General features: G+C 41.8%; 1 protein-coding gene across 4 annotated transcripts in view; it reads right to left on the reverse strand.

Annotated features, from left to right (window-relative positions):
• Positions 1-290: 290 nt before the first annotated feature.
• The window catches only part of LOC105034575 (uncharacterized), a 79908-nt gene continuing 54890 nt past the window's right edge, over positions 291-25308 (reverse strand). Inside the window, exons 3-6 of one of the 4 annotated variants that reach the window (XM_073243453.1) lie at positions 16025-16160; positions 6613-6753; positions 6403-6524; positions 291-662 (exon numbers count right to left, since the gene is read on the reverse strand). In XM_073243453.1, the coding sequence (XP_073099554.1) occupies positions 509-662; positions 6403-6524; positions 6613-6753; positions 16025-16160 (553 nt within the window). In that variant the 3' untranslated portion in view covers positions 291-508. Of the gene's footprint in view, positions 669-6402; positions 6525-6612; positions 6754-16024; positions 16161-25308 lie in introns of all 4 variants that reach the window. The other 3 variants (XM_073243454.1, XM_073243451.1, XM_073243452.1) reach the window with 3 other exon arrangements.

A 25308-nucleotide genomic window follows, 5' to 3' on the forward strand; every position in this document is an offset into this window, starting at 1 on the left:
TTAAAATTACCTATTACTTTAAATTTTCATTTTTTATTACCTTTTTTTTATAATTTACTATATGCTTTAAATTAAATTTATTTTATATAATTTAAAGGCCTATGAGTCTGATGAGTCATTGCGTGTATTCAATCCATGTTCAAACTTCTATATTGAAGGGAACAAGATCACCATAAAATATTCAGATAAGCCTTATGCAGCATATCCGAGATAAGATGGCTAGTGCCCAAGCACAGAGAGAAGCAAAGTCAAATATAGTGAAATAACAGAGGAAAAAGGACACAAAAAGGGAAAAGGCAAAAAAAAAAGAGTTTCACCAGCATCCTTGAAAATACTAAAGTTACAACCGGTGGGATCTCACGTTGTGAGAATAAGAGGGAAGACTGTCATACAATTCTCTAACAGCTGTATACAAATGAAAAATGAGACTGAAGCATACTGTTTCAAGTGCATCTAACAATCCATTAATTAAGAATATTACTTAGCAGCAAGGAATGTACTTGAAAGATTATTGCTGTTCATGACTATCTACTCTTCTTTGGAAGAAAATTGATCCAATTAGAACTGCAATCCCTGTTACTGCAATAGTAAACAGAATACGCCTTTGGGATGAATCATGGGCCTGCCTTCTCCGAGCACCTTCTTCTCTCTCAGATGTTCTCCTATCCCTTGAAAATTTGTGAAAATTAATAACTAAAACATAGAAAATTTATGTAAACTTGAGGCATTAAAGTCAATTTTTGTTGTGAGACAATATAAATTAAAGTGCTTCCTGGAAACCCAAATAGTGCAGCACAAGCATTCAGACTTTCGGAGTGATGTAGCCAAGAAGCATTATGGGTCACACATCCACCTTTTAGAAATGTAAGTAACATGAAATGGTGGTAAAGGAAGAGAAATGGTGATGTTCCTGTGAATATAATTCCTTTCATAACCAGTGGGATAGAGGGGAACATGAAGAAATTTGAATGTGTGCAAAATGCAGGAGCTTTAGACAGCACATTCTTGATGCTTTGTGATTGCCCTGATGCAAGTGAAAACTTAATTTCAGATGGTAACGGTCAAATTTAAGTTTGATTGCAAACTCACAAAGTAGAGATCTGATTTTTGTGCAGAATTTTGGTCACAGTATGAAAATATAGTTTAGGTGTAAAATTTTAGCGGTCAAGTCAACACACAAAAAGTAGCAATTATTCAGTCCAATGCTGAGAAATTCCAAGGAGACTAAATAGAAAGTTCTGAATTCTTTTCTGTTTTATTAGTACAATTTTATAACAGGACAATTCCCCTTATCAAAAGCCCTTACCTCCCTCCCTTTAAACCCTTCCTTAAAGTGAGACTAATCTCAAAACCTCGTAGAGAAAGGAAAGAAAACAATAAAAGAACAGTGATCACAAATATATTGAGATGTGGTTGAATGAAGGGTTGAAATCTGGTGCCTGCTGGTCTGTACATGCTGTACCACTGTAAGCCAATACAATACGGGACACCATACACCATTATTTGGTGGAACCAGGCATCTTATGCTTGTATTCAGGCTTATCAAGACATTTTGTTCACCCCCATATCAAGGTGCAAGGACCCCATAATACTTGGTACATTCATTTTTTTTTCTTCCCATTTCGTACTCCATATCAAGGATCCTACCACTACTTGAGATTTCTATCCTTCAATTTATCCACCGAAAGTGAATACCATATTGGCAAATAGTCCGCTTATACTGATGCACCATTTCTTCCTATCTCTTAAGTGCCTGTTCTATGCAGCTTAAAGCTTGGAATTCTTTCTGCGTTTTTTTAAGCCACAAGATTCTTGTATCACTTGTCCATCATAAAGCATGGAATTTAATAAGAAAAGCACAATTGCTGAAATGAAATTTAAACCCCTCACATTCAAGAAACAAAAAAAATACACTCAGATTCTCCCTTAGCCACATGTACGACATTTTCTACTTCAACCGTATCAACTACTTTAGGCTAACATGAATATGTATCTGCCTTACAAACCTTAGCTTTCATAAGAGCAAACATCACATTGTCTTCTTATGAACCAAGTCACCAAAAAAGGGTATTATTGCATATGCAAAATCTAGCACCACTCCTTTCCATCAAATTATACAAAGAACATCAAAATCCATTCCAAGCTTATACTAAAGGTTTTAAATCCCGTGGAACGTGAGTGTCCTAGTGTATCCATCAAATGAAATGCCCCACTGTCTTGCCCCATCCATTAGTCAAGCAGCCAGTTGGTACCCTCTGTCTCTCTCCACATCTTTTTTCTTTTATTTCTTTCCTGTTTGTTTTTCTATTTCTCTCTTTCCTTTCTACCTTCTTTCCTTTATTTCTTTGTTTCTTTTTTTCTTTCTTCCTTTCCTTTTTCTTCTTCCTTCTTTCCTTCCTTTCTTTGGTTCCTTCCTTTCTTTCTTTCATTTTTCTTTTTCTTTCTTTCCTTTCTTTCTTTCATTTTTCTTCTTCTTCCTTTCTTTCCTTCCTTCCTTTTTCTTCTTTCCTTCCTTTCTTTTCTCTTTCCTTACGTGGATAAATTTCGGAGTCCCAGCCATAGTTTCTCATTGAAACATGAGAGGACAGCCAAGATATCCCTATCCTGTCGAGACTTAAAACAAAAGCATTGCCTGTACTTGTCTTTATCTCCTTAAACAAGTTCTTGGGAATGGAGCGTACTCTAGCTAGTTCCCTTTTTCAAACAAATCATTGTGACGAGATTCATAGAACTGCCACGTTGCATTATCAAGCGGGGAAGAAGGGATGTCATAATTGGTTGAATAAGACAAAAAGACCTGCTGAATCCGAATCACGCCCCCTCGAAGAGGACTAAAAGTCCCTATAGGTGCACCTCTTTTCGATCGTTTATACGATACGAGAAAAAAAGAATTGTGCGAGATCGACAGAGCGAAGCACCGGGCCCGTTATAGCTAACCGCTTTTGGTCCCAAATCTTTGGGGTTGCTTTTTCCAATAAACGTTGGTTACATCTTCGGATTAAATAAGACCCTGGGACATCGAACTGGAGTCACGGTCTTCTTCGTGATCCGCTGCCGAACCTATTCCAATTCCAACAGCTCGGACTCGATGGACAACAGGTGAATATTCCTGTACTACCCCTTGTTGGTCCCAAGGGACGGAGGAGGCAGATTTCATCCTTTCAATGATCCAGCTTCAATGATTCTTTCAGACCGGGTTTTGGCAAGGAGGATCGACAAGCGACCCTGTAGTTTCTGTCTCCCAGCCCATAAGCAAGGGCACGCCAACAGACTCCTTCATCAAGTCAAAACTCTTTTCCCTCTCTTTCTGGAGAGATGACCCGCCAATCCTTTTTTCAACAACCTAAAGATGGATTTCAAAATATAATTAAGATTTATCTCCTAAACAATTGAAGATCTTTTTCTTTACTGTTGAATTAACCACCCTATAGAAATCGTTGATTTTATGTTTTGGAAACTCGTAAGTGATGAATAAGTTGATATAAAAGTTAAAGAGAAAGATGGATCTCAATAGGTTGATGTTCTAATTCCCTTAATGTGTAGTAAAATGACATATATGATCCAAAGATTCATGAGATCTAGATTTATATCTTATGACTCATATTGATTTTCATTTAGGGAAACAAGCTGGATTGCTAGAGGCCATTTAGATCCAAACTTACAAACTAATCATATCATAACAGCTATGCCCATGACCTCTAAAATCAGGTAACAGCTGTCATCAACTTACTGCTGTTCTTGAGGATTAAAATATCATGTATCATACCCATTTTTGGCACAGACCACATCAACACAACCTACTATCAGGCAGTTTAGGCCTGGTTTGGTCAAAATGATAGTATACCAACTCCTATCATATTGGTTCGGAATAGGCACAATTTGATTTTTTAATCCTCGGTCACCACCGGGGTTGCACTTGCACATGGTTCAGGTTGGTTCAAATAAGCAGTCAACCCAAAACAAAAATCAATCCCCAGTTACTTCCCAATTTTGAACTAAAGTTGAACCCATCAATATTGGAATCAAATTGAAACAACCTAACCAACATCGGATTGGTTCATCTTGGTTCTCAGGTTACCCAAAAGCAGAAACAATAAATAATGATTTAATGAGAAAGTCAACACAAGCTATGAGTCTACAATATGACAAAGTCAAGGTGATATATAGTATATTACAATATTTATACATATAATATCATAAAAGGTTGGTTATTTTGAGCTAAATCCTCTTAGCCTGAAAACAAACCAGCCTAATCAGATTTCTACAATGACAACCAGAACAGAACCATCAATAATTAAATCCAAACAAAGTCAACCAAGTAAGGTTGGGTCAGTTTGACTATTGGGTTGCCCTGGACCCATGTGACCCCTAGTCACCAACATGTACCAAGAAGAAGAAAGCCCTTTATCAAGCTTCCAAAACTCTCAATTAAATGGTGTGGAATTAATAAAAGAAAATCTGAGGCCTATTTCCAAAAATAGAAAACCTGAAAAGGTGCTGGTGGAGATGAAAAAAGACAAAACCCAATAAGTGAGAGAGAGCATATTCAACCACCCACCTCTCTCTCTCTCTCTCTCTCTCTCTCACATGCGTGCAAGTTTCCCCCCAATTTGTTTTCTTTGATTGGCCACCCTAGTGGGTCCATCTTCCCCAATTTGTTTTCTTTGATTGGCCACCCGAGTGGGTCCATCTCTAAAGGAGCAATACAGTGGCAATGTAAGCTTAGTTACTTCAACACCTCATCTACAAATCCTGTAATTCCTATCTTTTAATGGCACCATATATCAGGCAGTCTCTAAAGCCTCCAAAGAGAAACAAATTAACAAGGCAAATTTGCAGCAAGAAAGGCCTTTGATCAAATTTTAACCATCAAATTTCCCATGTTTGGTGCCAAATAACGAAAATGATGACTCTAAAATTTACATGCATCAAGTTGGTTATGTTTCAGCTTCATAAATTATAGGGCTTTCTTCATTTTTTCAGATTTGCAGATTTAGACCACCTTTAATTTGTTTTTCTAGTACTGAACTGGTTTCTATTTCTTTAGACATTTTTGCCCCTAGCACCATAGGATACATCTCAATATGGTATTCGACATTAAAAGTATTTGTATGTAGTATAAAATATGTACATCCACTAAAAAGATTGTGCATACACCTAAAAACAAAGTTCGCCAAACTAGTACCGAGTATCGTACTGGTCGGCAACCAGTTAGGTATGATGCCAGTGTACCATACCAACCCGATGCATGTCGGAACCAAGGGAAGGTGCAGGAGAGGGGGAGAGAATAGATCAGCTTGCCTAGGCCATAAACAATGCCTCCCTTAAGAGGGCTTTCAGCCAATCAAAAAGATCCTCAAATCCAAGGTACCGATCCCTCGATCCAACATAAAAAGATCCTTAAATCCAAGCTTTTTGTGTTTTCTGATCTTAGATTTGATGGCATTTGATTGTTTTCTGGTGCAAATCATGATTGATCAAGAGATAGGGAGGTCAAGGGGCTTCAAATTCATGACCTTCAAGAATGAGCAATCAATGAGCAACATTTACAGGAACCAAGTGAAAGGAGAGGGAGGGGGAGGGGGGGGGGGGGGAGGGTAGATCAGCTTGCCTAGGCCATGGGCGACACCTCTTTTGAAAGAGGCAAGATCCTCGAACCCAAGGTTCCTAATCCCTCGATCCAACCTAGAAAGATCCTCAAATCCAAGCTTTCTGTGCCTCTTGATCTCAAATGTAATTGCTTTTGGTTGTTTTTTGTTGCAGATCATCATCAATCGGGAGACAGCGATGTCGAAAGGGTTCGGATTCATGACCTTTAGGAATGAATAGATGATTAGGGCTGCCATCAAGAGGATGAGTGAGCAAACCCTGGACAGGAGAGGAGCATCACCATCGAGGAGGCCTAGTCCCAAGGCAGTAGCGGCAAGTTCCGCAGCGATGGATGTCCCCATGAGAGTGGTTGCAGTAGTAGCGATAAAAGCATTGGAAGAGAGGATGGTAGGGTGAGAGAAAATGAAGGCCTGTATCCCCTTCTTCAAGATGTTATTCTTTTTCGAACTGACCAAATTATTCATGTGCTAATGAATGACCAAAGGAGGCATTTATGTTGGGATTGTGACAAAACAGAAACAAACAATTGATTTGGGTTGGAGGCCTTATGACAAAGGAACTCAAATGAATGTAAGTTTAAACTTTTGAATGAGCTACAATTGTATATAAGCAAATAGATCATATACTTGATAAACATTTAATCATTTTAAAAATGTTCACAAACAGTACTGAGAGAGAAACATTATCTAAAAATTGCCATAAAAGTAGAAGAGATAAAAATTATATGAGAGATGTTTAAAAAATAAAGATGCAACATTAAGTACTAAAAAAAAGACCATGTCATAGCTCTACCTGGAAGATTCTGCAGTACCATTTGAATTGCCATGAAACTGGATTTCATGGTCAATTTGTTCACAGAGCCTAATATACTTGTTACACATATGACAATATTCCGTCCGATTTCCACATATTTCCTGGATTTGTAACCAATCAAATGCATCAGAGCATGATTGCAAATAATTTTCAACGACACCATTTGTCCCAGTAATAAGCAATTGCTACCTGATGTTTTGAGAGATCAACAGCAGGCAACGGGAACTCGCAAAATTCACATGTAACAATCCTCAGGGGGCATTGTTCACCTTTATGAAGAGACCAGACTTCGCGCTCCACTGTCTCACCACATAATGAGCAAACTAACTTCTTGCATAAAAGTACAGCACCACCAAACAGAATATAATTAACTTCATTATCGTCATAAGTGAGATAGGTAATCAATATGATATATGTGGTAAATTCTGCAAGCATTTGAAAGATGATTACATGTATTGGGAGGACACGAAATACACTTATCGGAAGCTAGATACAACTTAATGCCATTCATCTCTTTATTAAATTTACATAATTGATGCAAAAATGTCAGTCTTGATTAAGCAGCATACTTTGAAGTAATTGAAGAATACAAAATAAGTAAACATATTATTGTTGGATATAAATTTAGAACAATATAAACATTGTCTAGGCATTACATGCCTTAGTCCATAGTATGCCCTAGTCCGTAGTATGCCTTAAAATAAGTAACCCCTCTCAACAATACTAATTGTGAAAATAAGGCAATTTCAACCACATTGCTAAAAATAAAAGCATCAACAATGCTCGCCGATTGTTAGGAAAATTAAGCATGAACATCTACGGCAGGTACACTTTCAGCTTAACTAAATGTGAATGAAAAGTTGTTCTGAACAGGCATTAGCACAGCCAAGATATGCGAAAGTGCCAAGAATGCAAACAAATTGTGTGACAACAAAGAGAAAAGGAAACTAGTATAGAAGGGAAACATGGAAGATGAGGAGAAAAGATTTACATTCTTGCACAGAAGCCTACAAGATTTAAACTATAAAAGGCTTTCATATGCTTATATATTACTCTATTTAAAAGAATATAGAAAGAACAAATAAAAATGTGCATCTTTTTAAAAGCCTGAAACCTTCAAAGAATAGCAAGATGAGATTAGACCATGCTTACCAATCACCACTCCCATCTATTTTTTATTCTTACGGATGGAGTGGAGAGGAGATCACTTTTCTAATATATATTTCTTTCTTTTTTTAAAAAAAAGTTTGATACACTCTAAAACTGTAACTCGTTCAAATTTTAAACAGAAAGGTTTAAAAAAGAAACTGAGATGAGTTGGATGAGGACCACGTAAAAACTTGGGCCTGAGAGTAAGCCTATTAGAGGTGCAATAAAAAAATAACACGGGTGGCTATCAGATGGACTTAAAATTAGCCCAACACTTGTTTGGAAAGTAGGCCTAGAATAACCACGTCACCATGACTCCATAGTTCCCCACTATCTTGTTATCCCCAGTCTTATTACTAACAAACCATGAACCCAACTTCATTGTGTCTAACTATCCATTACTTCTGAATATGCCTTCAGAGATATAAAGTCGTAGGAGCAGAGAAAAGAGAAGAGAGAACAAATAAAATAAAACAAAGCCATAAGCGACGAAAGTTAAAAGGAAGAGATTTTAGATAAGCAAAACAAACCTAAGATTTTGAACCCACAACTAGTGTACCTAAAGGCTTTATTTTCAATTCACATCTGGTTTGTGATCAATTAATGATTTGTATAATATCACAAAATCAATTAATTTTATTTGCAGCATGTCTTAAGAGTGCTGATTATAGAGTTCAGTCATCAATTATGGACTGATTGGATGCTCAACACAAGTTCGAAAAAATGCCATCACGACTATTCTGAAATTTTAACTTGTGCTCTGATGTACTTAAAAAATTCCAGACTTGCAGCTTACATGAACAGCCCATGAGCCATGTGTTTTCTATGCCAACCTGTATCGGCTGATACAGGACGTACCATGCTGTACCATGGGGACCAGCATGGTATCAGCTATCAGGAGTCGATATGATACCATATCAAGACATGGTATGGATGCTATGCCAACATATCCCCAACTTCCCACATGTACCATGTGTCAGCACAGTGGCATACCGTGCCATGCCATAGCTTACCAGCATTAATGGTACAGGCTTGATACCAAGATGTAAAGCCTTGCCAAAACAGCCTATTTGTGTATTACACTAGTGGCCACCAGAGGCAACCAAGTCAAGTTCTTTGTGCAGTCCAAGTCCATAAAAAAAGATAGAGCTCATTACAGCCCTCATGTATTTAGAGATCCAAACTTGCAGAATATTTGTTGCTAAACAGTTCTGTAACCAAAATTCTCCACATGGCTTCTAAAACAGCCCTTCATTTACATGCTAAGAGCGACCAATGTGTAATCCATGTCTATCAAAAGATAGCCAATATAGGTATAGCCCAATGTAAACCTTTATGTTGTTGAAATGTGTCATAAATTGACCCAATTTGTCATTAAGTGTAATTTCATATTCATCGCCTAAACCCAAAAATAATCTCATATATATTACTTCAAATTGTTCAAGTGTGCTGCCTACATATGCAGTCTAAACCCAATTATTAAGTGTGACCCACAAACAACCTGATGTTAACCCAACATTAGCTCATTACACGTAATTTTGACACAGCCCAAAAATGAGAAGATGTGAACAATTGGTCTAAATGTATGTTACATGGACTCCATTTCATGTGATGGTGTCGGTATATGTTTGAGTCTCAATATCCAAAGCTTTCTTCTCATGGAACCTTGTCCATATGTCATACCAATGTCTATGTTTAAGTACTGGATGGCTTGGGTAAATTAGGTCCAAATCACATTATTCAGTATGGTTTAGCCAAGATGCCTAATCATGAACATTTGGTCAGGTTGAATCAGCAAAATGTACCATGACCATGTCCTTGCAGATGGTCTAAGCCTAAGCCATCCAGTCAAGAAGGGCGCATTCTCAACTAGCTGATTCTGTAGCTGCAAAGGAAACAGATAGGCACGAAGAGCTGAAGATAAAAGAGAGAAAAAAGTTCTAGCAGGGAAGAGGGCCTCTATCAGGGTCCGAAAAAGAGATGAAGCTAGCCATATCCTTTGGGATGCCATCCCAAAAGATTTATATTCCATTAGTGGATCTATGACCACATCCCTCTGGAAGGCCTAGCTCTAAAGGTGCAAATTTCAAAATTGGACTCATGGCCATATCCTTTCAGGTAGCCTAGGCTCAAGGCTATAAATTTCAAGATTAGTCCATGGCCATATCCTCCAGGTACCTACCCAAGATTTTTAAATTTCAAAATTGAATCCATAGCTATATTTCATGAAATAGCTTAGTCCAGGAATTCAAACTGCAAGAATGAATTACTGGCACTGGGAAGAATGAGTGCATAACCATGTCCTTCAAAGTGGTTTGAGCCCAAGAAATCAAGTTAGGAAGAAAGGGTGTCATAATCCAACCTATGACTAGAAAACATGTACATAAATCTGTGTACGTAACCAATGAAAGTGAACCAATCTGTGAAATATGCTAACTGCTATCAAGCATCATTTTAGGTGAAATGTTTGAGGACTATAAGACTTTTCTAACCAGACTTTTGGGTTTAGTGATGTTTAGGTACAATAGGATTTATGAAACCATGAGATTGGAGAAATACATGATCATTTGGAAGTGAGAATTTTGACTTAGACGTAAATTGGGGTTTTCAACTAAAGTTGGTAAACTAATTTTTTATTCACGCATATTTGGAAGTTTAAAGTATTTTTAGTGAATCCAAATAGTAGGGTACTTATTTACATGCAATGTCTTCAATAAATGAAAATAAAAGGGCGAGGAAAAAATTTACTTATATAATGTACATGTAAATAGGTCTCTATTTTCTCATCTCTGTCATAATCTACCCAATAAGTCACCTTCACTTTTGGACTGTTGACCAACAAACCTAAGCAAGTGCCCGATCTTGTGGGGCTCACTTATGACAGACATACTATGGAGGAAGGGGAACTAACCTAGTGAAGTGGGCCACATCTATTTCTGAACCACCTCTCCTTGCCTATAAATGGAGGCAAGGAGGGCAAATCAAGGGGAGGGAGGGAGGGTGGCTTGGCTAGGAGGAAAGAAGAAGAAGAAGAAAATGTTGCTGTTGTTGATGATGATAATGAAGGGAAGCTTGAGTTTGTTTGTTTCAAGCTTGAGTTGGTTGTTTCAATTTCTTCATTATGCAAGTAACTCCCTCCATGCCATTAATTAAGTTTTGATTGACTTACTATTTTTAAATCTCATAATGCATCTTAGCCTTATCTATGGTTTTGAAAATTCTGAATCAAAGTCTTTTGGAAATGTATTGGCTTTCATATAAGTACTCATATCAACCATCTTGAATTTAAGTATTATGTATTTCTACCTTGAACTCAATTCACAAACCAAACTATAGTTTTGTAACTCTAAAGGACCCTAATTAATTTCCATACTTTAAGATTTCCTTTGTAATTTCCAAGTCTGGTATCTGTTTGAAATTTGAGTTGTTTCAAGAATTTCTATCCTCAAAACTATTTACAAAACCTAATGTTCCTATTAAAATTTTAGACGTACAATTAGCTTTGGTAAAGTTGTTTCACAATTAAAATCTAGCAATTATTCCAAAACCCAAACACCTTTAACTAGCCCTTTCTTTGACAATTTGCTACCATGTTAACTAGAAGTTTATATGAGAAGTTGAATTTTAGAATTTGAACATGTGTTATAACTTGAATTTTTAGTCCGTTTTTGAACGTCAACATCAATCTGTTTCCATCAGAGCATATTATAAGTGTTTTTGAGGAACTTGGAATGTTTTGTAAACTAAAAAAAATAACAGTGAATTACCCTTTTAGGCCCCTAGCTAGGTGGTATATCAGCCTCATTCGAAATACTAATGAGGATTTATTTGGACCACTAGCTAGGTGATACATGTGGCCTTATTCAAATTACCAATGGGAATTTTTTTGGACACCTGGTCGCGAGGTAGCATTTCAGCCCCATAGAAATTAACAACGAGACCTTCTTTGGGCCCTTGGTCACTAGGCCATATTTCTATCTCACTTGAATTATCGATAAGGATATATAGACCCCTGGCCAAGCAGTGTATATGGATCTTGAGGATTTATGCTCTCACCTGCATTGGCAAGAAGGATTTTATGTAGCCTCATCCAGTTTACTAGTTCACACGAGGATTATGTGGCCACATCTAGTTTAATGGGAAGGACTTAATATCATCTCATCTGCAGCAAAGATTTATGCCCTAAGTGCCATGGGTTCAAAATAGTAACATTGCTCCATTATGACCTAAGTGTTATGGGTTCAAAACACAGAAATAGCCTCTACAAGTGGAGACAAAGCTGTGTACATCTGAGCCTCCCCACATCCTACAATTAGGGCTGGAAACGAGCCAGGCCAGGCCAAGCAAGTCACCCTTTCTAGAGCCTAGCCCAACTTGTTTACTCAGGCTTTGGGCTGTCCTTGGGCCCAAAAATTTAAAAAAATCAAGGCCCAAGATCGACCCAAAGGCCCATGGACCACACCACTAGAACCCCATCATTTATGTTTTCTAAAAATTTAAAAAATATATATATCACAACCACTCAATCTTGATCAAATGGTCACAATTGCATGCAACAATCATAGGAATCGAGGACCCAGGCCTTGTAATGGTCAGCGGTGAGGACGGAGGACGAAGAAGGCAATGAGGTAGAGCACCACCACCACCACTCAAGTGCCAATCGCCACCCTCCGCATCACCTCCACCTGCATGATCCTATTCACCACCCACACCGACCACCCAAGCCTCGACCACCGCCCTCCTCGCCGCATCCACCCACACGATCTCATTCACCACCCATGACCCCCACCATCCAAGCCTCAACCACTGACCTCCGCATTGCCTCCACCTACACAATACCCATCACCACTCATGACACTGCCTCCACACCGCCACTGCATGTGTACCTACAGCTCTCCACACCACCTTTGCCTACACATACCACTCATCACTGGGCTCTTCCCAAGTCCTCAGTTCATCTCGATCAATGGGGTCAACAACAGGGTAGAAAGGGGCGAACTCATCCTGCAATATCGAATAGGGATAATGATTTTTGGTCAAAAAAAGAGGATAGATTTAAGCTACTATAAACTTAAAAAAGGCATGATTATTAAGGACTAGTTCAGGCCAAGCCTAGTACGTACCCACACCTGGCCTGAAATATCTATGGGACCCTACTTTTAAACCCAAACCCAATTCAACCAACCTCGGATCTAATCCATAGCCCGACCTAAAGTCGGCCTGGCCCAACGAGCCTCAAGTTAACCTAGCGCCACTTGCCCCCATACCTACGACAACTTAAGCCTCATGCACTGGGGCAACTTTTTCCTATAAGAAAATATGAAACTGTATAAAAGAGCTTTCAAAAAATGAATTATCCTTTGACAATTTGAATACAATAAGTATTCAGCTTCTGATCTGTGTAAATTATTTGGACTCTTTTCTAAATTTAGAGTTTGAATATCGAAAAAAATTTGCTTTTAGAATTTCATAACAAAATACTTTCAATGAATTTCTACTCAGGCTTTTTCATCGATAATTTGATCATGTGTGTTCCACTTTAAAATCATTTATTTTCCTATCGACTCTTAAGTTCTTTGATCATGGTAAGAGTTTCCAAGCTTCATAGCTCACTTTATTTACTACGTAGTTTTTCAAAGTGGTTAGTGAAAGCTCTAGTGCATTTATTTGAAAAATGGATTTGATATTTTGGAAACTGACAGTTCGATCTAACAATCTTTGAAGTGATGTTGGCTAGAGGTATGCAAGCAAACCAATCAAACCGCAAAACCGACCCAAACCGCCAGCTTGGATTGGTTTTTTTTAGATTCGGTTTGGTTTTGGTTTAAAAATTTTAGAAACCGAAAAAATTGGTTTCGATTTTAATTTTAAAAAAAAAACGATCTAAACCAAACTGACCCGTGGGCGTATGTATATATCTAGATATACATGTATACATATATATACATGCATGCATACATACATACAGACACACGCACGCAGGCACGCACATGCACCCACACGCACACGCAGGCACGCACACAGGCAAACATAGACATACATACATACATACATGTATGTATGTATGTATTTACATAGATGTACATATACATACATACATATATACACACACACACATGTGTGTGTGTGTATTACATGTATGTATACATATAAACACACACACGTGTGTGTGTGTGTGTGTGTGTGTGTGTATAGGTATCTACGTATATATATACACACACATATATATACATACATATGCATATGCATATACATACACATACGTATACATACATACATATACATGCATATATATATATATACACACACACACCTATACATACATATACATATACTTATATGTATGTGTATTTATATGTATATATGTATATATCTGTATATGTATACGTATATGTATATGTATAGATTTTCACAGACATGTATATACATGTATAGGTATGTATGTATATATGCAATATATGTATACATACTGCTGCTTGTGGGGTCTCTCGAAATCACAAGATTGAGAGGGGAACCAAGCAGGAGGGTTAATTGAGAAAGGTGAGGGGATTGAGCTAGATTAATTGAGTTGGAGGTATTTTTAATCGAACGAGGGGTTGGGTTCCACCTCTAATTCAAACCGACAAATAGAACAATCCCAGTTTCCTATCAGTTCGACTCGATATGCCTTGAACTGGATGGTACAGCCAACCATGCTCTTGAGCCTACTGGAAGCCATAAGCTACATTATTCAAAAGAAAAAAATGCCCACATTATCCAAAGAGGAAGACTCCTGTAGGTGGACCTGACAGGAGACATTCAAAACCATCTTCAGAGTAAATGTACGATCCCATAATTCTAATGCATGAGGTGAGACTCAAACCCCCAATCACCTTATTAGAAGTTAAAATGGGCTACAAGCTAGTTCGATGTGATAGTGAGATGACACATTCTAGTGGGACTGTAGATAGGCCCCTCTCAACAACTTATTCCAAATCATCCTTAACAAACATTAATTGCTCGGGTTATTCTCGAATTTATGTGAATTTTGATGTAGGCTTTGGGCAATCAACCTAATAACCCTCAAAAAATGTTAATTTTGATCTAAGATTCATGCTCTAGGGTCCAACGATCACATAAGATTTACTCATAAATTAACAGAGCCCCCCTTAATTCCACCAATTAGTCATGAATTAGTGAATCGAATCATTGATGAAATTTAAAACAATTAAACAAGTACAAGAAAGAAAAATACCAAGCTAGAATGAACTTCTAGTTTAAAAAATGGTTGCAAATTGGCTGATCCCGTGTGAAGAGCCCTGTAGCAGCTTGTTCCCTCTTCCTTCCTCTAATTTCCACCTTCAAATGGTGGAAAACAGCCTTTTGACTTAAACAGTATGCATGTACCACTTGGTTCAAGATTTGATTTGATCTTGGTTAGGGACAACTTGACCTTAATGTCCCGCCAAACTACTCCAGCTGCCCTTTTTATTTGATAGGTCCATGCAGTTTTTGTCTGGACCGAGCCTCCCTTGCATCAAGGAAGCCTTGATATAATAAGTACCTAGTTGTACACACCAAACTAATTATTTCAGACCTATCAAGTCAAGCAGAAGACCCCACCATGTTTTTGTCCTCTATTCTGGTATCTCTAACTTTCGTTATTACTTTTTTGTGAGTTGATTGATGAATTCCTTGAACTGCAATGTAACATTTTATACATCTCACTCCAAGTTTCAAATTGTCCATATGAGGAAGATGATTGGTGGATATGAGAAAGGAGGGATATATCTTCTTGATCCTAATGGTAGTTCTTCAACAATGTTGATCATAAAGGGGCTTTAGTTAGCTAGCATTTTCAATTAGCATATACGTCTTTTTCTATTTTGTATTATGTTTCCTCTAGTGATGATATGTCTAGAATATTTGATGAGTCTTCTGAGTTTGCCAAACATCATCAAACTATACTTCCTCCTAGCATTAATAAACCAATAGGCATTAGTCATCCATTTGCAGTGCATGGTGATGTTTGGACTTTGACCATTTCATATTCTTGGTGGATTTAGACACAAGATACTGTTGTGGTATGACACCACTTAGTTAGGTAGGCCTATATCCCATGTTTGGAGATCATCTTTAATAGTTCAATATTAACTTTATGTATCAAGGATTTTTGTCTCAACCAAAGCCTTAGGAAATAAATATATTTTGCATATACCGTCAAGTTTCTCATAATCAATAGCAATTATTTTTTGATGAAAATATTCTTAAAAAATATAAAAGCAAATAATAGAATGATGTCTTTCCAATTATTGAAAAAGTTGATGGTATCAACTAATTCATATGAAACAACTAAAGTAATGCTGTGGACACATGGAAAGACTATTTATTTGACAAAATAGAAAGCAATTGTCAAGAACATATCACAACTTATATTAAAACTTCTACATGTAGGATAAGATCAGCATCGTACCGGAGCATGAGTTTCATAATAATGTTCATTGGCATGCTTTTTCGGAACCATATCTCCGCAAATCTCACACTTTTGAAGATTGCGAGAACAATGTGCATAGTGAAGTTCAATGTTTGAAGTTGGAATGTCTCTCTCACTACACACAGAGAAATAATTACTTCCATCAGTTGAACAATTTAAAATATAAAATGACTATGTTGTTAGGAAAGTGTGTGGGTGGATTAATAAATAATTGATTTGTTTAAATCAAGATACGCCATCTCAATACCGGGCCCCATATCAGTGCCATCCTGTCATTATGTTGGTATGCTTAATACAAGGGCCAATTTAGCATACCGAGTGGTAGTACAATCCCATAGCATGTACCAATACAAAATGGTACAATACAATACACCCCATACCGCTCAACTCGTTAGGATATAGCGTACCTTGGCCTAAATCATCAATTAATGACTAGAAATGGAGAAAAGCTGTCTTGTCTATGTTATTAGCACTCTCAATGCATATGGATGTGGACCTGTGGTTGGAGAGAGGGAGCGAGGGAGAGTAGCATCAATGTGAAAGCACATAGACATTATTAAAGGTAGATCATTTCAATTATGTTCTTATTATTCAAGTCAACGCTCAAAACTATTGTTTCCAGTGATTTTACTTGAATGACATATCATGGAGCATGGATAAAGATTTGGACAACATTGAAGAGACTAATACATCCATGGCAACAACCAATATCAAGAGTAAATGTGTATCTCCATTAATCAAAATGCATATCAAGTTGACTCTAGGTTTCGTCTAGTTTATCTATCATGTATATAGGCATGAAGGGACAGAAAGCAAGCAACGGTAAGCGATAGCACAAGAAGGTTGAGATTGGTTTTATCTTGACATGGTCAATGAGAGATGATATTGGAGATAATGGATCTCCATTAGAGAAACTAGGCTGAATTAATCCATAGTAGAGTAGCATGTCCATAGATAGCACAAAACAATAGGTGGCAAGGAGCAACCGATGGTAGCACAACAACATCACAACTGTGAGCAAAATCAAGGTTTGCTGAACCACCCTAAACCAGGTAGTTTAGGGTGTGCTAAATAGTACCAATGGCCTACTGGTGTGGTTAGCTCATTCGATTCGGAGCATTGGCGAAAAACAGAGGGAGGGAGAAGGAAAGAAAAGAAGAGAGAGAGCAAGAGATGGAGAAGAGAAAGAAAGGAAAAGGCCGACGGTGGCCACCGATGGCCCACTAAGGCCTCCGGAGCTTCGCCCTCCTCCAAAGATGTGAGAATAGAGAGAGATAGAGAGAGAGACGAAAAGAGAGAAATGGAAGGAGGAAGAGGTGGCAAGGAGGCCTGTGATGACCGTCAAAGGACTGCTGAGGCCCTCGGATGGCTAGATTTCCCCTCGACAGTCTCTACTGGGTCAAAATAAGGACGACATGCCCTGCTTTCATTGCATTTATTTTTTTGTTGTTGTGATGCATAGTGAAATCAGCAATCCTATTTCTGACTTCACTATACATCGCAAAAAACAAAAAATTAAATGTGATGAAATAGGAGTGGGCGCCATTGTTTTGACCCAGCAAAAGCTGCAGGCTGGGGGGGAGGATCCGGCCGTCCAAGGACCTCAGCAACACTCTAGTAGCCACAACTAACCTCCCCACCACCTCCCCCTCCATCTATTTCTCTCTCTCCCTCCCTCCCTCTCTATTATGATCTCTTTGGAGGACAAAGCTCCGAAGGCCTCAACGGCCCTTCAAGAGCCTCGATGGCTCTCCGACGGCCATGGCTGGCTTCTCTTTTTCCTCTATCCCCCATCTCTCTTTTCCTCTCCAGTTCTCCCTCTCCTCTGCTTACTTTGCCATGTCAGTTTCGACGCGATACAATCTGATATGGAGGCATACAAAACCATACCACCACTCATTTGGCATGGATTCCAATTTCGATTCTGCAGACCTTGGGAGGAATCGTGTAAAATGGTGGTGGCAAGGAGGGGAATAGGATGAAGATGGGGGGAGAAGAAAGACAAAGGGAAGAGGAGAGAGGAATGAGGTGAAGGGTGGACAAGGAGAGGAGAGTGATAGTGTAAAAGATGAAAAGAGGAAAGAGTGTCAATCGTGAAAGGTGGGTGTACAATTGAAGTTAGAAGTAGATATAATTTTTCACCATTTATATTTCTATGAAATTATTATTACATTATATTATTAAGTAAGACTATTTTAATCCAACCTATCATATTAGAACTCACCTATAACTTTATATAATATAAAGCGCATCTTGGTGCAAGAGACACCCCCCACTGTGGGGTCTGGGGAGAGCCAGGTATATGCAGACTTAACTCATGTGTGGAAGGCAATTTTCATGTTTCGAACCCATGATACATAGGTCATGATGAAGCAACCTTACTATTGTGCCAAGACCCGATCTCTACCATTTATGTAATATATAAAATTATTATTATATTGTGTTATTAAGTTAGATAATTCTGATTCAATCAATCATGTTAGAACAATACGACCCAAACTAAACCCGATCCTCTACTTGATCGGGTTTCCTAGACTTGTGTCCTATCCATGGACCCATCTAGTGGGTTCTGGTTGGTAATATAAGTTCAGTTCCTATTGCCACCCTTAATTAAGCATACAATGAAATAGCATGCTAATAAAAGCATGCAATGATGCAAAAGCTGAACGTACAAGCTTAACTGCATATATTCAACTATAAAATTTATCTTTCGTACGTTTAAAAACGACAAAAATGTTCAATAGGTGAATAAGAATTGTCAAAGTAATAAACGATAGATAAGGCAAAATAAAAAGGCAGCACCGTGGTGCTAAGCTTATGAGTCATCGATACAAACTTTTGGTTAAGCTAGAAGAACAAATCCATTGGCCTCAACAATTTTCGGAAAACAAGTAAATATACGTAAACCAATTTTTGATATGGTGTAGACATAGGGTTCTCTTACAGAAACTCAACTAAATAACTATTCTCTAATTTACATAACAAACAGAATGATTTAGATATTTATATGCATAAAATAAAAAAAATAAAGATGAGAAAGAAACTAGGTCACCCCTTCAAAGTTAGAGACAGCACATTTATGCCATGATAGATATATTTTGTTTGCACATTTGAAAAGACATTCAAAAGGGAGAAATGGACATTACACTGGTTGCTTCCAAAAAAGCAGTAGACCTAAATCTTACTTTTCTAAGGTTTAGAAATTTTGACATAACAAAATGTTTATCCAAAAAATTAGTGTTTCGGTCATTGGAAATGAAATTGATAGCCTACAGAAATACTTTGGTAAAGTTGAAAAGTTTGTTCCAATCTTATCTGTAGACTATATATGTCAAAATTGTCCAGTTTCAATATGGAAAAATGTAATTCTTTTGTGCTGCAAAAGATGCTAATGGATTTTGTTGGTGCAAAAATCCGCTTGCGCCGGAGAAACTGGAGTCGGGGAAGTCGCGGTCGCCGCCGGAACCTGCAAAGGAAGTCTAAACCGGAGGTGGGGTTGCTCCGGCAAGACTCTCCGACGCTCAAGTCAGTTCTCTGCCTCAACAAGAATGGATTGCTCGAACGGAGAATTTAGCAGAGTTTTTAGAGGAAAGATTAGAGCTTATAGAATAACGTATCTGGGGTCCCCTTTTATAGGCGGAGGGGGCAGTAGTCTGATAGCGACATCCGTAACCGTCTGGCAGTGAGCTGCCCAGGGTCAGGCGGAGTTTGCTGCGAAGAGTAGTGGAGTGGACCCGTGGCTATCACCGGGGTGTGCCACGTGGAGTCAGTTACTGGGAGTGGAGCGACGTTCGCTGTCGTGACTCGTCATGGAGTGGTGGGTTCGCACAGGATCCGCCGCGGGGAGTGGAGCAGAATTGTGGCCGTTAATACGGCCTGTCAGGGAGTAATGGAGTTGCGTAGGGTCCGCCGCAGGAGTGAAGCAATGTTGTCCGTTACTGTGGCCTGCCAGGGAATAATGGAGTCGCGTAGGACCCGCCGCAGGGAGTGGGACAGAATCGTGGCCGTTACTGTGGCCTGCCAGGGGATCCAGACTTGTCGGCCGAAGTTCGGTTGGAGTCAGTAGTGAGGTCCGGTATCCGTAGGAGTTTGGGCGAGGTCTACCGGCAGCTGATGTTGAGGACGGAGCCCAGCTCCGGTAGGAGTCCGGACGGAGTCTACTCGCGGTTGAAGTTGTTGGAGGAGTCCGGCTCCCGTAGGAGTCCGGACGAAGTCTGTCTGCAGTCGTTGGAGTCGAGGACGAAGCCCGGCTCCCGTAGGAGTCCGGGCGGAGTCTTCCTGCAATTTAAAGTTAAAGGCGAAGTCCGGCTCCCGTAGGAGTCCGGACAAGACTTACCGGCAGCTGATGTTGAGGACGGAGCCGCTCCGGGAGTCCGGACGGAGTCTACTTGCGGTTGAAGTTCTTGGCGGAGTCCGGCTCCCGTAGGAGTCCGGACGAAGTCTGTCTGCAGCCGTTGGAGTCGAGGACGAAGCCCGGCTCCCGTAGGAGTCCGGGCGGAGTCTTCCTGCAATTAAAGTTAAAGGCGAAGTCCGGCTCCCGTAGGAGTCCGGACAAGGCTTACCGGCAGCTGATGTTGAGGACGGAGCCCGGCTTCCGTAGGAGTCCGGACGGAGTCTACTTGCGGTTGAAGTTGTTGGCGGAGTCCGGCTCCCGTAGGAGTCCGGACGAAGTCTGTCTGCAGCCGTTGGAGTCGAGGACGAAGCCCGGCTCCCGTAGGAGTCCGGGCGGAGTCTTCCTGCAATTAAAGTTAAAGGCGAAGTCCGGCTCCCGTAGGAGTCCGGACAAGGCTTACCGGCAGCTAATGTTGAGGACGGAGCCCGGCTCCCGTAGGAGTCCGGACGGAGTCTACTTGCGGTTGAAGTTGTTGGCGGAGTCCGGCTCCCGTAGGAGTCCGGACGAAGTCTGTCTGCAGCCGTTGGAGTCGAGGACGAAGTCCGGCTCCCGTAGGAGTCCGGGCGGAGTCTTCCTGCAATTAAAGTTAAAGGTGAAGTCCAGCTCCCGTAGGAGTCCGGACAAGGCTTACCGGCAGCTGGTGTTGAGGACGGAGCCCGGCTCCCGTAGGAGTCCGGGCGGAGTCTACTTGCGGTTGAAATTGTTGGCGGAGTCCGGCTCCCGTAGGAGTCCGGACGAAGTCTGTCTGCAGCCGTTGGAGTCGAGGACGAAGTCCGGCTCCCGTAGGAGTCCGGGCGGAGTCTTCCTGCAATTAAAGTTAAAGGCGAAGTCCGGCTCCCGTAGGAGTCCGGACAAGGCTTACCGACAGCCGGTGTTGGGGACGGAGCCCGGCTCCCGTAGGAGTCCGGGCGGAGTCTACTTGAGCAGATTCTGCTGAGGACTTCGGCTGTGGGTATTTTATACCGAACACCAGTCCCTCTACTTCCGAGTTTGAATTTCGAACGAAGAAAGTACAGAGAGAGATGGGCACAGCCGAAACCGTCCCCTCGAATCCTGCGCACTGCCGCCCCCAGATATTTTGGCATTAAGTGTGCGCGTGCTGGAGTCTTTTCGGATCGGGACGACCTGAAGAGTCTTCTCGGAACTCCCGCCGAAACGTGATCCCAAGCGTTGCGCTACAGAAGTTTACGAACAGTCAATCCTCGATAGCGGCGAGTGGGACACGTGGCATGCACCAGTTGGCCTAGGGACACCCGCCGCCATAATTGTGCTAAGATCCTCTAGCTATTTAAACCCCCTACTCTTCCTTCGGGGCTCCATCCTGCCGAAAGGACAGTATCTTTCTTTCGTCTGAGAGCCTAACTACTCAGCCACTTCCTCCGCACCAGCCCTCGCTGTCTTCAGCCCCTCGATTCTTCTCTAAGGGGTTCCCACGTCATGCCCTCCACTCCGGAGGCCATCCTCGAAGGGATGTATAGGGCCTGGAGGAAGGCGAGGAGGAGAACAGCGGCCGGTGAGTTCGCCGGTCATCAAGTGGCCGCTGAGGATCCCCGTCGTTTCAAAGGGGGCTCAAGGAAGAATTCCTTCAACAACAGGGGTTTAATAACGGGGGCCGCCGGTAAAGGTATTCTGCCCAAGAATTTCGGAGTAGCAAGGCGGGATGATATCGGTCAAGAGGGCAGTACTGTCGTCACAAGCTGTGGCGGGATCCTTGATGTCGTCGTGGCCGAGGGACCAGAAGCGGTCGACGTCGACGGTGGGGCAGTAGAACCTGTTGCGGGGACGGTGGAAGTAGCGCATGCCGACCTTGCCGGAGCGTTTTGGACGGCGGTTACCACGGAGTATTCGGTGATGACGCATATTTCTGGCGCCACCGTTGCCCCCAAGGTGACTCCGATTCTTCTTGAAACAGGTCTTCGTCGCCGCTGCCGTTGCCCTTACCGTCCCCGGGAATCTATCCCATCCTTTTCCCCCTGAGGTTGGGACTTCGGAGGTGGAGCGAAACAAGGCGGGGCGAAAGCCGACGAGCCCATCACACGTACTGGATGACGCGGCTGGGAAGAGAAGTTTGCAGCTTGAAGTGGCCTCCGGTGCATCCTTTCCAAACCGTGTTCGCGAGACTTGCAATGATGTATACATTTTTTTTTTTTTTTTTTTGGCCACCGGGTCTTGTAACGTATATCCTGTCAGTTGAAAAATGAAAAGAAGATTTTGTTACCTCGTCTGCATCTTGTATCGAGTGGTCGTCTGCCGAACTTCTTTATTCTTCTTTTTTCTCTCTTCCTTCTTTTCCTCTTTTCTTTTTCACGTCGTCCCAAGATTGTCGACGGTCTCTTTTATTCATGTTGGATTGTTATTTGCCGAGCTCCTTTTTGACTTTTACGCCGTTCGAAGATACCTGGTTGTCATTTTTCCGTCAATGGCTGCGGGCTTACTTGGGGCCAATCGGGCCTGGGGTCCCTCCTAGGGCTTGAGTTCGGGGATCCGAGCTTCTATCACCCTAAGTAAGTTGTCCTGTTTTGTGTCGAAAACTTCCTCAAAAGTTGGGACTCCCTGTGGGAGCCCCAGTCCTTGCGGTGACAGAGTTTTTTGTACCTCGATCGCTATCCGTTTTCCAATCGTAGCTGTCATAGTCCGTTGCCTTCCTTTTTCCTTTTCGCTCGGCGTTTTTCTTCGCTGAAGTCAAGGCGAAGTTCGGCTTCCATGGGAGTCCGGACGGAACCCTCCTGTGATTGGAGTCACGGGCGGAGCCCGGCTCCCGTAGGAGTCCGGGCGGAGTTCCTTGCAATCAAAATCAGATGCGAAGTTCGGCTCCCGTAGGAGTCCGGACAAAGTCTGTCTGCAGCCGTTGGAGTCGAGGATGAAGTCCGGCTCCCGTAGGAGTCCGGGCGGAGTCTTTTTGCAATCAAAGTTAAAGGCGAAGCCCGACTCCCGTAGAAGTCCGGACGAATCTTACCGGCGGTTGATGTTGAGGACGGAGCCCGGCTCCCGTAAGAGTCCGGACGGAGTCTACTTGCGGTTGAAGTTGTTGGCGGAGTCCGGCTCCCGTAGGAGTCCGGACGAAGTCTGTCTGCAGCCGTTGGCGTTGGCGACGAAGCCCGGCTCCCGTAGGAGTCCGGGCGGACCTCCTGGAGCTGATCCTGCTGAGGACTTCGGCTATGGATATTTTATACCCAACACCAGTCCCCCTACTTCCGGTCTAAATGGAACCGGGCCTTCGACTTTGCTCAAGTTAGGGCGAGGTTCTCCTCCTGTCCCTAACAGGGCTGTGGGGGCTCATATGGGCGTTGTAAGGCCTCTCCCCCCATCCGGTCTAAATGGAACCGGCCTTCGACTTTGCTCAAGTTAGGGCGAGGTTCTCTCCTGTCCCTAACAGGGCTGTGGGGGCTCATATGGGCATTGTAAGGCCTCTCCCCCCATCCGGTCTAAATGGAACCGGGCCTTCGACTTTGCTCAAGTTAGGGCGAGGTTCTCCTCCTGTCCCTAACAGGGCTGTGGGGGCTCATATGGGCGTTGTAAGGCCTCTCCCCCCATCCGGTCTAAATGGAACCGGGCCTTCGACTTTGTCGGGACGATGTTTCTCTTTTGCTTCTGACACGGTTTGTGCGAATTGCTTAAAGACGTGCAGGTATGCAACTTTCAATTAAAATGAAGTTATTGATAGTACACCCGTAAGTTTTCCGAGTTCCACGATCGCGGGAGGTCGGCTCCTCCGAGTTCCTTAAATAATAAGTTCCTGGCCGGACTACTTCTTTGACTTCATACGGTCCTTCCCAGTTTGGGACGAGTTTCCCCGGTCCTGAGGTTGCGAGACAGCAGCTCGTCGAAGTACTAGATCTCCTGCTTTAAAGACTTTGTTCTTGACTCGGGCATTGTAATATCTAGCAACTTTCTGTCTGTAGGCTGCCATTCGAACCTGAGCGATCTCCCGTCTTTCTTCCAGCAGGTCGAGATTGGCTCTAAGACTTTGTGAATTTTGATGCTCGTCGAATGCCGTGACTCGTGCCGACGGGAGTTTAAGCTCGATTGGGATGACGGCTTCCGTACCGAAGGCTAAAGCAAAGGGGATCTCCCCCGTAGGTAACCTCTGGATAGTTCGATACGCCCATAGCACATGATAAAGCTCGTCCGTCCAAGTTCTCTTTGCTTTTTCAAGCCTTGTCTTAATCCCCTGAAAAAAGGTTCTGTTAGTCACCTCAGCTTCGCCATTCGCCTGGGGATGGGCTACTGATGTGAAGTTGTGTGAGATGTTTAGATCTTCACAGAATTCGGCGAATTTTGCTCCCGCGAATTGCCGTCCATTATCAGTGATTAGGGTTCTAGGCAAACCGAACCTGCACACGATCGATTTCCAGACGAAATCCTGCACTTTCGCTTCTCTGATTTTCGCTAGTGGTTCGGCTTCAACCCATTTGGTGAAGTAGTCGATCGCTACAAGGAGGAACTTCCTTTGTCCAGACGCCATGGAAAAGGGGCCAAGGATATCCATCCCCCATTGTGCAAAGAGCCATGGGGCGCTCAAGGATGTGAGCTCGGTGGCGGGCTGTCTCTGAACGTTGGCGTATATCTGGCATCGATCACACTTTTTGACATATTCAATCGAATCATGATGCATCGTTGGCCAGTAATATCCTTGCGGAGCAATTTGTGGGATAAAGATCTAGCTCCCAAATGGTTTCCGCAAATTCCCTCGTGTACTTCCCACAAGGCGTAGTCAGCTTCCGAGGACCGGAGACATCTTAAGAGGGGTAAAGAGTATGATCTTTTGTACAATTTGCCCTCATAAAGGATGTATCGGGAGGCTTGATTTCGGAGCTTCCGAGCCTCCTTCGCGTCCTGGGGGAGGACTCCATCTCTGAGATAGGTTATC

The sequence above is a fragment of the Elaeis guineensis genome, chromosome 9 (assembly GCF_000442705.2).
Source record: "Elaeis guineensis isolate ETL-2024a chromosome 9, EG11, whole genome shotgun sequence".
Taxonomy (NCBI): Eukaryota; Viridiplantae; Streptophyta; class Magnoliopsida; order Arecales; family Arecaceae; genus Elaeis; species Elaeis guineensis.